General features: G+C 49.4%; 2 protein-coding genes across 2 annotated transcripts; both read left to right on the top strand.

Annotated features, from left to right (window-relative positions):
• The first annotated feature begins 1087 nt into the window (after window positions 1-1087).
• LOC104474193 (olfactory receptor 14C36-like) lies at window positions 1088-2053 on the top strand. The gene has a single exon (XM_086770174.1). The coding sequence runs from the start codon at window positions 1088-1090 to the stop codon at window positions 2051-2053; it is 966 nt and encodes a 321-aa protein (XP_086626300.1).
• A 6234-nt stretch (window positions 2054-8287) lies between these two features.
• Window positions 8288-14503, top strand: LOC147596465 (olfactory receptor 14A16-like). Its single transcript, XM_086771416.1, has 5 exons — window positions 8288-9249; window positions 11138-11232; window positions 11656-11738; window positions 13474-13601; window positions 14374-14503. The coding sequence occupies exons 1-5, from the start codon at window positions 8288-8290 to the stop codon at window positions 14501-14503; spliced, it is 1398 nt and encodes a 465-aa protein (XP_086627542.1).
• The last annotated feature ends 437 nt before the right edge of the window (window positions 14504-14940 follow it).

Below are 14940 nucleotides of genomic sequence, written 5' to 3'. Positions count from 1 at the left end.
CAATGGTGGTGTCGGGGAGGGGGCACGCACAGCTGGGGAGGGGGACGCTGTCCCCAGTGCCCACCTGCCTCTGCCCTCTGTCCTCTCTCAGCCGCACCCTGGCTGTATTTGCCCTTGTGCCTCCAGCTCTCTGTGGTGTTGCTGCTGGGATCTTGTTCTTGCTGTCAGGCTGTCTGGGGAGGGGAGTTCCAGCTGCAGAGTCACCCCCTGATCTTGTGGGTCCTTTCCTGCAGCTGTGTCCATGGGAACAAGTGTCCCAGCTTTCACCTGTGGGGCTGTGGGCACTGCAGGCTGTGGGGCTGGGGCATCAGCTGCTTTTCCCTCAGTGAGATTATATCATGAAACACCTACTGTAACTTCTTCTAGTATCCTTCCAAGCTGTGAGTTTTTTTTCAGGATGAAAACATCTCTCACAGCATCTTTGTGTTACCTGCACACCCCATGGCTAAGCACAGAGATGCTATGGCCAAAAAACCCCTGCTGTTGGGTTGGTGAAATGAGCCATGTGTGCTGTGGTCTAGAAGCAAGGTGCTGAGACCCTGAGTAAGGGTGAGACATTTAGTGGTCTGCAGTGCATCACTTTGCTCTCAGCAGTGTCTGCTGGCTTTTCATGGAAACACAGCAGTGTGATCATCTTCAGCCTCAGAAAGCTGCAAACCCAGGGCATCCAGGATGGAAAGACAGACCAGCTCCGCTCACTCTGTACTAAGCCACAGGGAATCCTCTTGTCCTGCAGCGTCACTTTGCTGTCAAGTGAATTGGGAGCAGCAATGTTGCAAAGCTCATTGGTATCAAAAGTAGATTTAATCCGAGATGACTCTGTGTTCCTATTTACCTATTTCTGTAGGGCAGGACTTGCCCCTCAAGAGTTCACACCAGTGCTCCCTGCTCCCAGTGGCACCTCCAGCAGCACCATGCGGAGCTCGTACAAGGAGCATCAGAAACGTCTCCCTGAAATGGGCAAGGACATCTTGAGGGGGGGGGAGGGTGTGTCCATGGAAACTGAATAGACTTTGCTCAGACAACTCTGCATTATCTTCTCACTGCCTTTTCTCCTTGGACAGGTCCCCATGCCCAGAAGCAGCAAATGGGCAATGACAGCTTCATCACTGAGTTTCTCCTCCTGACTTTTGCAGACACACGGGAGCTGCAGCTCTTGCACTTCTGGCTCTTCCTGGGCATCTACCTGGCTGCCCTCCTGGGCAACGGCCTCATCATCACTGCCATAGCCTGCGACCACCACCTCCACACCCCCATGTACTTCCTACTCCTCAACCTCTCTGTCCTTGACCTGGGCTGCATCTCCACCACTGTTCCCAAAGCCATGGCCAATTCCCTCTGGGACACCAGGACCATTTCCTACACAGGATGTGCTGCACAGGTTTTTCTATTTGTCTTTTTTCTTTCAGCAGAGTATTTTCTTCTCACTGTCATGGCCTATGACCGCTATGCTGCTATCTGCAAACCCCTGCACTATGAGATCCTCTTGGGCGGCAAAGCTTGTGTCCACATGGCAGCAGCTGCCTGGGGCAGTGGAATTGTCTATGCTGTGTTGCACTCTGCCAGTACATTTTCAGTATTACTGTGCAAGGGAAAAGCCATTGACCAGTTCTTCTGTGAAATTCCAGAGATCCTCAAGCTTTCCTGCTCAGGTGCCCACCTCAGAGAATTTCGACTTCTTACATTTAGTGCTTTTCTCTTTTTTGGCTGTTTTGTTTTCATTGTGGTGTCCTATGTGCAGATCTTCATGGCTGTGCTGAGGATCCCCTCTGAGCAGGGACGGCACAAAGCCTTTTCCACGTGCATGCCTCACCTGGCTGTGGTCTCTCTGTTTTTGAGCACTGCCATGTTTGCCTCCCTGAAGCCCCCCTCCATCTCTTCCCCATCCCTGAATTTACTGGTTGCTGCTCCATACTCGTTGGTGCCTCCAGCAGTGAACCCTCTCATCTACAGCATGAGGAACCGGGAGCTCAAGAAAGCAGTGTGGAAAATGATGACTGAATGTTTTCCAGAAGCAATCGTGTGTCCATCTTCTTCAATGTATGACTCATAGTGGAACTCCTTACTGCCCCAGCCTTTATTAGGTTTTGTGTTTGTTGTTCTTGCTGAGTGGGACCATATCCTATGGTCAGAACTGGGCTGTGTGCCACCCTCTGCTGTCTACAAGTCTCATGAACTGGGACATCTGTCTCCAGAGGACAACCGCACCTTCCCTAGGGCGATTTCTGTCATCAACATTAATCATTTCAGTCACGTCCCAGATACATTTCTGTGGCCCAGGCCACTATAACACTCATGCTCTTCTCGTTCACACTCTGCTTTTTAGATCCTTTCTGTTCATGTGGCCATCCTGTGTGCATCAGAGCTGTCACCCTGGGGCAGATCTCCCATCTAGCGTGCGCAGGCAGAAGGCCTTATCCACCTGCTCCTCTCACCTCACTTGTGCCACTGTTTTCCATGATGCCCTTACCTTGGGTGTGTGATGCCCAGACAAGTCTTCCTGAGATCATTTCTCTACAAGTTCCTCACACCCCTGGTCAACCCCTTCATCTACAGCCTTTAGACTAGAAAGTTTGGGGGGGAAGGGGAACCCTGAGGAAAATGCTCAGGAAAGCTCTGAGCCACACCGAGAACCCATTGGAGTCATGGGCCTGCTGGGAGAAATCACTTCTGGTTCTCTTCTGAATACATCCTGAGGACCTGGACTGATGTGCACTGCCTCGTGTGCTCTCCTCTGGAAATGTGTGATATGGAGAAGGCTTGTGATGTGGGAAGGGGCAGAAGGGTGCTGGTGGCATCTAAAGGACAAGAAAGAGATTGCTGAATCCATGTGGGAGGAGAAAGAAGGGTGTGTTGTTTACCTGAACGTTTCCAAGTCCTTGACAGTGATTTCCTGTAGTTTCCTTAGAGCAGATAGCTGACATCTGGACTGAAGAAGTAGATGATCAAGTGTGAATGCTGCCAGTAGTGGACAGTCCTCCAACGAGCCAGATACTAGCAGCATCCCTCAGTGATCAGCAACATTTAATTAAAAAATCATTAAAAGCCTAATACTGCCAGAAAAGAAGCTATTTCAGATTGCTTTCTCTGCATAGCTTTCAATGTTTTTCAAAAACTCCCATTCTGGGCTAGATTCAATTGTTTACACAGAGGTGGCCACTGCATCCAAGATACCCTGGGCTGACTGAAGCACCCATGTGGGAAAGGGAGCCCAGGAACCCTTCTGGTGCATGAGCTGGGTTGCAAGCAGGGTACCTCTGCAATGGTGCAGGGCATCAACTTCCCCCAGCGCTGCTGGGTGGGCCGTGAAGAGGCTGTAAAGAGGAATTTCAAGCACAGCAGCACAACGTTTCCCCTCAGACACTGGCTGTGAGGTCACTTCTGACTGGTCAGCAGCAGGGAGAGAGATACTGTCAGGCCATGAAGGTCATCAGCAAGCTGCCCCCAACAAGATGACACACTGTGGGAGGTTAGGAGAAGGCTGGGCAAGAGAGATGAGAGGTGTGAGGAAGGGAGGAGAGACTTGGCCAAAAGATTAAAAAATATTTTGAGGAGGACAAATGGGTTATAGTGATGTTGCTGTGAAACATTCATGTGAATCCCAGACACTATCTCTAACCAGGAACCTTAAGCCCTAACCTGTTCCTAAAGGCCACTCCTCACCCTGACAGCAATCCACCAGTACTAACCTAACTGAGGTTAAGCTGTCCCTAACCTCAAACCTTACATCTAAGCCAAATCTCAAACCCACAATCCCTTACCCGCACTCTTACCCTATTGCTCACCCTAGCCCCTAGCTTTTGTCTCTGGTATTTAAATTCTAGCCTTAATCTTAGCCCTGGCTCCAGCCCTAACCAAAACCCTAGCCCACAAAGCTAACCTATGCCTTAAACACTAACCAGGCACCCTCAGCAGAACAACAGACCTTGCCCCTAAGCCTTTGCCTAATCCCTAACCCTGAAAGGTGAGCTCTAATCCCACAGCCCTACCTTAACTGCTGAAGCCCTCTTTCCCACACTCTAACGTGCTCATAATCATCCTGTCTCCTCGCCCTGCCTTCAGCTGTGTGGTTCCTTGGGGCAGGGCAGGGATCGTGAGGACCAAGAGCAATGTCATGGTGTTGGAAGAGGAATGTGAGGTGACCTGCATCTGATCAGCTCATAAGTCACAAGGAGGAGATGGGTGAGCGTGCTGTGGTGTGGTCAGCTGTGCCTCAGGATCTCATGGACCAGCAGGAGGCACATGGCTGTGAGGGAGGCTGTGAGGTCACTTCTCTCTTTGGAGTTGAGAAGCCAGCAGCAGGAACATGGCTGGGAAAGGGGCTGTGAGGTCACTTCTTTCTGAAGGAGCTGATAGGTCAGCTCATGGCTGGGATAGGTACTTCTAAGCTCACATCTGTCAGCAAACTGACAGGCCAGCAGAAGGTGCCTGGCTGGCACACTGATTGTGAGGTCCTCTCTGCCCAAGTTCCTGGTGAGTCCTTCTGGGAAGAGGCCTTGAATATGAGTTGGCAAGTCCCTTCCACTAGAGTACAGGACAGGTCAGCAGCAGGAACATGGTTTGGTTGTGTCTACTGGAGAAGTTGAAAGACACATGTCTTGGAAGATCACAATGATTTTACTTTTGTTTCATCAGTTGATAGGCCACAAGAAGGCGGATGTTTTGGCTTATTTTTATGACATCTATGGTTTCTGAGAAGGTCATAGGCCAGTAGGAGGCACTTGGCCATGGAGGGGAACATGGGCTTACTTTAGTCTCCAGTGTGCTTGAGTGACTGGCCATCAGCAGACACAGGGCTGTGGTGTTGACTATGATGTCACTTGTGCCTGAGAACCTGCCAGTGACAGACACATGACCTGGCAGTTGTTTTACACTAGGAGTTCTGGTTTGTTTAGAATGGAATGGAATGGAATGGAATAGAGTACAATAGAACAGAACAGAACAGAACAGTTCAGTCAGATGTGACAAGGATTCTAGAATGACAGAATCCTAGAATATCTCCAGTTGGAAGGAGCCCAGAGAATCACTATGTCCAGCTCCTCTGCTCCTCGCAGGACTACCTAAACCTAAACCATATGACTAAGAGCATCATCCAGATGCTCCTAGAACTCTGACAGGCTTGGTGCTGTGACCAGTTCCCTGGGGAGCCTGTTTGAGTGGCCAGCCATCCTCTCAGTGAAGAATCTTTTCCTTATTTCTTTTCCTTATTTCTGATCTGAACTTCCCCTGATGCAGCTTCATTTCATTTCCACTTGTCCTATTACTGCGCACCAGAGGGAGGAGATCAGCACCTCCTCCACCACTGCTCGCCTTGAGGAAGTTGTAGGTTGCAATGTGGTCGCTCCTCAGCCTTCTCTTCTCCAAGCTGAACAAACCAAGTGACCTCAGCTGCTCCTCAGAAACCTTGCAATTGAGACCTTTCACCATCATGGTCGCCCTCCTCCGGACACCCTCTGATAGTTTGAGCAATCAGGTTGTTCCTCAGTCTCCTTTTCCCAAAACTAGCCAAGTCCAGAGTCCTCAGCCGCTCCTCATAGCACATGCCTTCCAGCCCTTTCACCAACTTTGTTGACTTCTTCTGGGCACACTAAAGGACCTTCACTTTCTTTTAAAATGGTGAGTTCCAAAACTGCACACAGGACTCCATTCGAGTGTGCACCAATGCTTTTGTCAGAAATATCAGTTCCTAGCTGGCAGTCCAGAGTACCCATGCAAACCAGCAGTGCTGGAGAGGCATCTACTGTGTGTGAAAATAAGTGGGTTGGACCAGTATTTGTTTCATTTTGCTGGGTAAAAACATAGAGAAAAACCGAGTACCTACAGAATGAAGTTCTGATCGCCCATTTGAAGAAGGAAAAAGAAGACTAAGAAAAGAGAAAGGAAGGTTGACAAAGATAACAAGGTGAATTTCACCAGGTGTTATATCAGTTACCCTTGTCACACCTTCAACCGACTAGGTACTGAAACGGATGCTCACAATTGTACCATAACAAGAATATTTTCCCTAAAGGTCTTGACAGTCATTCAAGAGTTAAGAGTTGAAAACCCTTTTTTACACTGCTGCTGGTGATTTATGTGCTGGATGTCATGGGGAATGCAGTCACCATTGCGTGGTTTGGCTCCATCACAAGTACCACAGCCCCGTGTACCCCTTCCTCACCTTGTCCTTCTTGGATATTTGGTTCACTTTGGTCATTCCTTCTCACTTGTTTCTCAGTCTCTTGTTGGAGATGTCTTTGCAGCTGCTTATGAGTGTCTGACCTCCTTCTCTGCTGCCTTCTCTGACCTTCTTTCAGTTGCTGCAGGACCATTTGCAACCCCTCACTCTTGCTCTGTCCTTACGAACTCTTAGATGTGCTCCAGGCTCATCTTTAGCTGCTGGGGAATGGCATCTCTGTCCATGCTCAGCCCCACCATCTTGTATGCCATTAGACCCTCTGTGCCCGGTGTAGAGACTGCTTCTTCTGCAGGATCATCCCCTTTCACAGCACCAGCTGCTGTGAAACATGAGCATTGCTCCCTCCTCCGTTGTGTTGCTGAGCTCCTTCACACTGACTGCTGGGGTTTGTGCCGACATTATAAGCACTGTGCTGAGGGTAACCTCTCTGCAAAGCCACAATAAGGCCTTCTTCACCTGAATATCCTTCACCTGCACATCCTGTATTTCTTCACTCACTGTCGCACAGGCTAGCTGCAGGTTTGACGATGCCGGGCCTTAGGAGAAGCTGCTTCGTCATAAGCTGTCTGCAAATCTGCAGATTTCTCTAGGAAAGTGCATTCAGGAGAAGAATAATTTTAGGTAACGTAGGTGTCATCCAACAGAGTGAGAAGATACAGCCCTTTGAGCATTTGAATGGACCCAGAAAATGGAAACGGGGACTGTCCCCTCTGATTCACTGGTTCACTGTGCTCGTACTGCTGTGGGTGGCTGAGTTTGAGCTTTTGATCCAATCAGCCAGTGGTTTAATCTCAGAAAGTTTTCCAGACTAAGCCAGTGCAGAGATTGCCCTATGCCAGACGAGAGACAAAATCAAGACCAGCCTGAGCCCCAGGCTGAAACGTCACCTCAAACATGGAGTACTGCCCAATACTGAACTTCCCATTTCACTCCTTGTGCAAGGGCTACCCATCCTGCCCTGGGACAGAGCCTGAGGGGGCAACACAGTCTGTGAAGCTTTGTTTCTCTGCTTCTAACCCACCATCTCCTTTCCTCCCTCTCCTCCTCTTGCATGTTGAATCATCCTCTTTTTGGAGTCATCTGCTCTGCTCCTTCCTATGCCTAAAAAGAAATCTAAAGATGAAAAGAAAACATCAGCCTTTATTGCGTGCATTTTTCTTGTGCTTCCTGCTGTTAGATGTGTATTTGGATTTAAAAACAAGTAATAATCAGAGATTGGAGACTTGACTGGTGAGTTTCACCTACTTCCCTGCAGGTGCCTGCGAGAACTTGTTTTCCCCAGGTTCCCTCTGTAGTCAGTAGAGACAAGAGAAAACGCCAGAGGCTGGGTCCTCCCAGCCTATAACTGGCATGGAAAAGAAAGGTTACAGATCTCTTTCAGACACTCTTCTCTTGCTCTGCACTGAGGTCAGGACATTTCACAGGAATAGCACTGAGCAAGTGTTTGGAAACAGCTGCATTTCGGTGCAGGCAGATGAGGCTGTGTGACGGACAGAGTGGAACCACAACACATTTCAGTCATTCTTTAGAATACTGAAGAAGGCAAGACGTACTTGGTCCCTCATCCACCCTCTTTCCCTTTCCTGAAGAAACAGAGGGCAGGAAGTTGTGGAAGAAAGCCAGGGATTCCAAAAAAGATACTTGATCTTACTTACTTTGAAATCAACAGATTATCCGAGATTACAAGTCCAAAAAGGCAAGTACTGAGAAGTAGAAGGAACAGGTTTCATGACATATATTTGATCAGATTTGATTTGATGGTTTAACATTTTTTCAATAGAAAAATTTTGCATGTAAGTGTGATAGATGTTTGCAATGGGTCTGAGTGGATTTGGAATTTCCCAGGAATGGGGTGAAATAGTTAACAGCCACTTTAAAATCCTCTGTTCTGGAGAAATAATCCTTTGTGACTGTTTGAAAAAGGTAGAAAGAACAACTTATCTGAGGACCGTAACTAAAATGTAAACCAGGAAAATTAAGAAATGACAAATGCTTGAAGGACTGTCTCTGCCTGTGTTACAGAGGAAGACAGCAGGAAGGGAAAGAAGCAGAAAAGGAAGGACAGAACTTTTCATCCAGACTGTGAAAGCACCACACTTGTTCATTGCCATGTTCCTGTCCCGGCAGGATGAACTGAAATTCAGCACGGGACCAGAAAACGGAACTGCAGTTACTGAGTTCATCCTGGAGGGTTTCTCAGGGCTTGATCAAAGACTGCAACTGTTTCTGTCTCTGCTCCTTCTGCTTGTATACCTGACAACAGTGATGGGGAACGCAACCATCATTTTCCTTGTGTGTGTGGATCCCCACCTCCACACCCCCATGTACTTCCTACTCCTCAACCTCTCTGTCCTTGACCTGGGCTGCATCTCCACCACTGTTCCTAAAGCCATGGCCAATTCCCTCTGGGACACCAGGGCCATTTCCTACACAGGATGTGCTGCACAAGTCTTTCTCTTTGTCTTCTTGGCCACGGCAGAGTATTTTCTTCTCACTGTCATGGCCTACGACCGCTATGCTGCCATCTGCAAACCCCTGCACTACGGGACCCTCCTGGGCAGCAGAGCTTGTGTCCACATGGCAGCAGCTGCCTGGGGCAGTGGGTTTCTCAATGCTCTGCTGCACACTGCCAATACATTTTCACTGCCACTCTGCCAGGGCAATGCTGTGGACCAGTTCTTCTGTGAAATCCCCCAGATCCTCAAGCTTTCATGCTCAAATGTCTACAACAGAGAAGTTGGGCTTCTTGTGGTCAGTGCTTGTTTCTCATTTGGCTGTTTTGTTTTCATTGTTGTGTCCTATGTGCAGATCTTCAGGGCTGTGCTGAGGATCCCCTCTGAGCAGGGATGGCACAAAGCCTTTTCCACGTGCCTCCCTCACCTGGCTGTGGTCTCCCTTTTTATCAGCACTATCATGTTTGCCTACCTGAAGCCCTCGTCAATTTCTTCCCCATCTCTGGACCTGACAGTAACTGTTCTGTACTCACTGGTGCCTCCAGCAGGGAATACCCTCATCTACAGCATGAGGAACCAGGAGCTCAAGGATGCCCTATGGAAACTCATGCAATTGACGTAGTTTCACTGACATCAACCTACCTCCCCTTCTCTGCATGTTTCTTAGAGTTTATCTTAGCCCAGGAGATTTTTTTTCCCTCTGTTACAATTGTACTTATATATAATTTTCTAGGTTTATACTACTTCTCTTGAATCTTGATCCTGTTGTGTTTGGGCCTTGCACCACACTGTGTCAGATGTCCAATAGCACGTCTTCAATAAAACGATATCTTCTGGGTGCAGAGACTGAAGGCTGGATACTTCATCCAAAGTTACTGACAAAAAAAAATTACAAGGAATTGATCTTTTAAAGTCTGTTCTCTCTGTGTTCTCCTGGTGTTTTGGGATATGCTCACAGTAAAATTGGGTTCCATTGGACCAGAAATTCTGGTTTTTAAAAGCTCTCTTCTTGGAGTCCAGTGGCAGTGGAGATGGTGTATGGGCTCCCCATTATCTCCTCAGGCTGCATCATGTATGACTGGTCTGATCGCATCTCAAATCTCTCTGGAATTTCATTTGGAGAGGTCAGGACAGGTGCCTAAAAAATGAAGCATTGAATTGCTGAACCCACAAACAAGGACTCTGCAGTGCCATGGGAGTCAGTGGGCACCCAGCGGGTAGAAGGAGGGGAGACTGGAGAGATGTGGGTGCTGCCTGAGGAGCCCCAGGGCCAGGACTCTCATGCTGTCCTGGGTAGTGGGGCTGGTGGGAGCAGAGAAGAGGGCAAATGCAGCTGGGATTGAGGATCACTTACAATATGACCACAGGAGAGCCTGAGAGTGACTGGCCTCTGTTTCCTTCTGTCATTATTGCAAGCACCAGCCTTGGGGCCAGTGGGGAGGCTGAGACCTCTCTGTGTCCTCCAGGAGCTGCTGTGCGCTTCAGAGGGGCTGGGGCTGCAGTGTGAGTGCCCAGAGCTCTGCAGCACCCTGGGGTGGGCAGTGCCATGGGACCAGTCCACACTGGGCTGTTCTGCTGGGCCGGGCTGGGCTGTGCTGTAGTACAGAGAGAGCGGGGAGGTGCGAGATGGGACTGGCCAGGCTTGAAAGAGACTGTGAGAGGAAAATTCCAGTGTAGAGCTAAGCTGTGTGACACAGCAGCATCCTTACTCAGCCAGGCTCCTGGGAGAAACACGAAGGACCAGTAGAGCAGGGTTTGGTCTCTGCCTGTGTTCCATGCACCCCGGGGCAGCTGCCCCAGGGCCATTTTCACAGACCAGCATATGACAACCACCATTTCCAGCACTGGCCTCTCATCCCAGCTTTGAAAGGCTGAACCTTCATGGAGGGACACCAAATGTCTAGGTCAGAATTCCATGCTTGCATTGCATGGATGAGACATAAGCATGCACATTGTGTCTATGAGGTGCAAGGAAGCTGAGTGAGCAGAAATGCCATCAGCTATTATTTATGGTTCCATGAAGGCCTGTGGGATAGACAATGTCCTAAGGTTGAGAGTGTCTCACTTTAAGAGTAACATCCCCTGGGAAAACACCTGAATGCAGCACTGGGATATGTGTCCGTGAACTGAGGTCCCTGTGTCCATTCCTCATATCATGTGGCACCTCAGATGAGCGCAGAGGAGGGTGACACACATCAGGGCAGAGGTGCCCCTCAGCCTCTGGGAGTGACAGCAGGAGGCCAGATAGACACTGTGACTGCTGTAGTGCACTGCCTCTGGGTGTAAAAGGGAAGGACTCTTGTCTCTTATTACCCCTGGGCGTATGAGGAGTGCACAAGGCCAGCTGAGATCTGGGCACCTCACAGAGCTCTGACATTTCTGTGTGACTCCACGAACAACCTCCACCATCCCAGTGACATTCCTTTCACCCGCCTTGGACAGGCTCTTTACAAGTGCTCCTGTCTGATACGTCACCCTTGCCTGTCATTCTGAATTGTGACCTCAGAAGTGACAGAACAGTCAGAAAGGTTCTGAGATCCTTGGAAAAGGCAGATGTCAAACTCATCTTCAAGAAGGGCAGGGATGAGGACTCAGAAGCTGGTCAGTCTTCCTCAGTCCCTGGGAAGGTGATGGGTTACGTCCTCCAGCAGCAATTGCCAGGCACTTGAAGGACAAGAAAGGCATTGCTGAACCAGAATGGTCAGGGGAAACAAGGGCATGGTGTGTGCCTGGCCTTCTGCAAGGCCGTTGGCATCATCTCCCAGAGTCTCCTTATAGCCAGAGTGACGCCATCCAGGCTGAAGAAGTGGATGGTAGGGAGGGTGGGAAGTTGGATTCATAATCAGGCCCAAATCTCATCAGGGGTACAAAATCCTCCTAGGAGCCAGTCATAACCAGAATCCCTGGGATCAGCATTTGGTCCAACACTGTTGGTTGTCATTACCTCTTTCTATGGTGGAGCCCTATCCAAGAAGAGGGCACGGATAGGGGTTGCCGTGTCCCTTCTGCCTGGGTACCTGACAGGACAGCAGCAGGCACATGGCCTGTTTGTGTTTATCCGAGAAGCTGAAATAGCCAGCAGCAGTCACGTGGTTGAGAAGACCCTGGTGAGGTTACTTCTGTCTGGTCAGGTGAAAGGCCACAAGAAAGCTGATGACTTGGGTTACCTGCTGGAAGGGTGCTTTCTCAGATTTTTGACTTTTCCTTGGAAGTGCATAAAAGCAAGAGAGAGAAAAGCTGCTTTAAAGTGCAGCTGGGAAAGTGGAGACTGGACATGAGGAAGAAGAAATGTCACTCAAAGGGTAGAGCTGTGGTGTAAGAGGTCACCCAGAGAGAGTTGATGATCAGCCTGTGGCTTTGTGTTTCAATGAACAGCTGGAGAGGGCAGAGAGACAGCAGTGAAGGTGTGGAAATGCCCAGGGGAGAGCACGGTGGGGAAGCAAACTGAGTGTCTACAGCCTGCAGGAAACCAGGGGCAGGTGTGGGACAGCCTGGGATGGACATTGCCAAGGGTGCTGGCAAGGGTGGAAGGAGCCAATAGAACCCAGGTCTTTGTCTTCTTCTGTGGGGAAGTTGTCTCTGTGACCAAGGGCTATGAGAAGACATGATGACCTCCTGGCACTGCAGCCTCACTTCCTCCTTGTAGCCCAATGGGGAAGCTGGGAGAGTTGTACTGATGTCCTACACTGGACACCACGGACCCCACAGCCACTGTCCCCAGAAGGGCCCTGAGCAACGTGTGAGGGACAGAATCCCCCTTCCCATAGGCTTGAGGTCAGAGCTTGGCCTTTCTGCTTCATGGAACAAATCAAGGCTTGACTCAGCATCAGAGCCACCTGCACAGTGCCTTTGCCTACCTTTACTTACAGCCTCCAATTATCTGCTCTAACGAGTCCATGGGGAGGCTTTCTCAGTAATGGCCCTCAGTGGAGTCCATCAATGCTTCAAGGTACTTTGGGTTTTGCCTCTGACTTTGTCTCCTTGAGAGGTTTGTTCAGTCTCTTCTCAGCACTTGAGCTTCATGGACTCAGCACTGCATACACGATGGGCTCATTAAAATGCAGAAAGTGCTAATGGCCTATATCTCTTCTCTGAGTTTCTTCAAGTCCTTAAGACTTGTATAGCTAATTGTAGAGGATTCAGGAGGGTAGAGAAAGAGGAAGTTTTCAGTGAGCACTTTGAAGAAGTGATAGAAGAATTCTCCAATTGATATTGGTGCAGAGTGTTTCCTAATGAAAGGCAGGTCCTGCTTGACTAACTTGATCTCCCTCTATGACCAGGTGATGCGCTTTGTGGGTGAGGGAAAGGCTGTGGATGTTGTCTGCCTAGACCTTAGTAAAGTCTGTGACACTGTTTCCCACAGCATTTTCCTGGAGAAACTGGCTGCTCATGGCTTGGACAGGTGCACTCCTTGCTGGGTAAAACACTGGCTGTATGGCCGGGCCCAACGAGTTGTGGTGAATGGAGTGAAAACCACTTGGCAGTCGATGACAAGTGATGTTCCCCAGGCCTCAGTAATTGGACCAGTTCTGTTTAATATCTTTAGCAATGATCTGGACCAAGGGAACGAGTGCACCCTCAGTAAGTTTGCAGATGACACCAAGTTGGGTGGGAATGTTGATTTGCTGGAGGGTAGGAAGGCTCTTCAGAGGGATCTAGAGAGGCTGGGTCATTGAGCCAAAGCCACTAGTATGAGGGTCCTTCACTTGGGTCACAACAACCCCATGCAATGCTAGAGGCTTGGGGAGGAATGGCTGGAAGGTTGTCTGGTGGAAAAGGACCTCTGGGTGTTGGTGTGCAGCTGCCTGAGTGTGAGCAAATAGCCTCACTTCCTCCTTGTAGCCCAACGGGGAAGTTGGGAGAGTTGTACTGATGTCCTACACTGGACACTGCGGCCCCCACAGCCACTGCCCCAGGAAGGGCCCTGAGCCACTTGGGAGGGACAGGATCCCCCTTCTCATAGGCTTGAGGTCAGAGCTTGGCCTTTTTGCTTCTTGGAACAAACCAAGGCTTGACTCAGCATCAGAGCCACCTGCACAGTGCCTTTGCCTACCTTTACTTACAGCCTCCAATTATCTGCTCTAACGAGTCCATAGGGAGGCTTTCTCAGTAATGGTCCTCAGTGGAGTCCATCAAGGCTTCAAGGTACTTTGGGTTTTGCCTCTGACTTTGTCTCCTTGAGAGGTTTGTTCAGTCTCTTCTCAGCACTTGAGCTTCATGGTCTCAGCACTGCATACACTGTGGGCTTGTTAAAATGCAGAAAGTGCTAATGACCTATGTCTCTTCTCTGAGTTTCTTTAAGTCCTTAAGACTTCTATAGCTAATTGTAGAGGATTCAGGAGGGTAGAGAAAGAGGAAGTTTTCAGTGAGCACTTTGAAGAAGTGATAGAAGAATTCTCCAATTGATATTGGTGCAGAGTGTTTCCTAATGAAAGGCAGGTCCTGCTTGACTAACTTGATCTCCTTCTATGACCAGGTGATGTGCTTTGTGGGTGAGGGAAAGGCTGTGGATGTTGTCTGCCTAGACCTTAGTAAAGTCTATGACACTGTTTCCCACAGCATTTTCCTGGAGAAACTGGCTGCTCATGGCTTGGACAGGTGCACTCCTTGCTGGGTAAAACACTGGCTGTATGGCCGGGCCCAACGAGTTGTGGTGAATGGAGTGAAAACCACTTGGCAGTCGATGACAAGTGATGTTCCCCAGGCCTCAGTAATTGGACCAGTTCTGTTTAATATCTTTAGCAATGATCTGGACCAAGGGAACGAATGCACCCTCAGTAAGTTTGCAGATGACACCAAGTTGGGTGGGAATGTTGATTTGCTGGAGCGTAGGAAGGCTCTTCAGAGGGATCTAGAGAGGCTGGGTCATTGAGCCAAAGCCACTTGTATGAGGGTCCTTCACTTGGGTCACAACAACCCCATGCAATGCTAGAGGCTTGGGGAGGAATGGCTGGAAGGTTGTCCGGTGGAAAAGGACCTCTGGGTGTTGGTGTGCAGCTGCCTGAATATGAGCAAATAGCGTTCTACGTGGCCAAGAAGGCCAAGAGCATCCTGACTTGTATCAGGAACGGTGTGGCCAGCAGGATTAGGGAAGTGATTGTCTCTTTGTACTCAGCACTGATGAGACCACACCTCCAATGCTGTGTTCAGTTTTGGGCCTCTCACTGCCAGAAAGACATTTAGGTGCTGGACCACGTGCAACGAAGAGCAATGACGGGTCCAGATAACAATTTTTATGAGGAGCCAGTGAGGGAACTGGGGTTGTTTAGCCTGGAGAAAAGGAGGCTGAAGGGAGACCTTATCGCTCTC

This window comes from Chlamydotis macqueenii, chromosome Z, assembly GCF_036417535.1.
Source record: "Chlamydotis macqueenii isolate bChlMac1 chromosome Z, bChlMac1.mat, whole genome shotgun sequence".
NCBI classification, from domain to species: domain Eukaryota; kingdom Metazoa; phylum Chordata; class Aves; order Otidiformes; family Otididae; genus Chlamydotis; species Chlamydotis macqueenii.
This window is presented reverse-complemented; position numbering and strand designations above follow the sequence as displayed.

What these genes read in the sequence shown, in the direction of transcription:
- LOC104474193 (XM_086770174.1), top strand. Translation starts at nt 1,088, where the DNA reads ATGGGCAATGACAGCTTCATCACTGAGTTTCTCCTCCTGACTTTTGCA.
- LOC147596465 (XM_086771416.1), top strand. Translation starts at nt 8,288, where the DNA reads ATGTTCCTGTCCCGGCAGGATGAACTGAAATTCAGCACGGGACCAGAA. An exon ending in ACGTGGTTGAGAAGACCCTG is followed by an intron (nt 11,739 to 13,473) that starts GTGAGGTTACTT and finishes TCCTCCTTGTAG; the next exon opens with CCCAACGGGGAAGTTGGGAG. An exon ending in CCCCTTCTCATAGGCTTGAG is followed by an intron (nt 13,602 to 14,373) that starts GTCAGAGCTTGG and finishes TAATATCTTTAG; the next exon opens with CAATGATCTGGACCAAGGGA.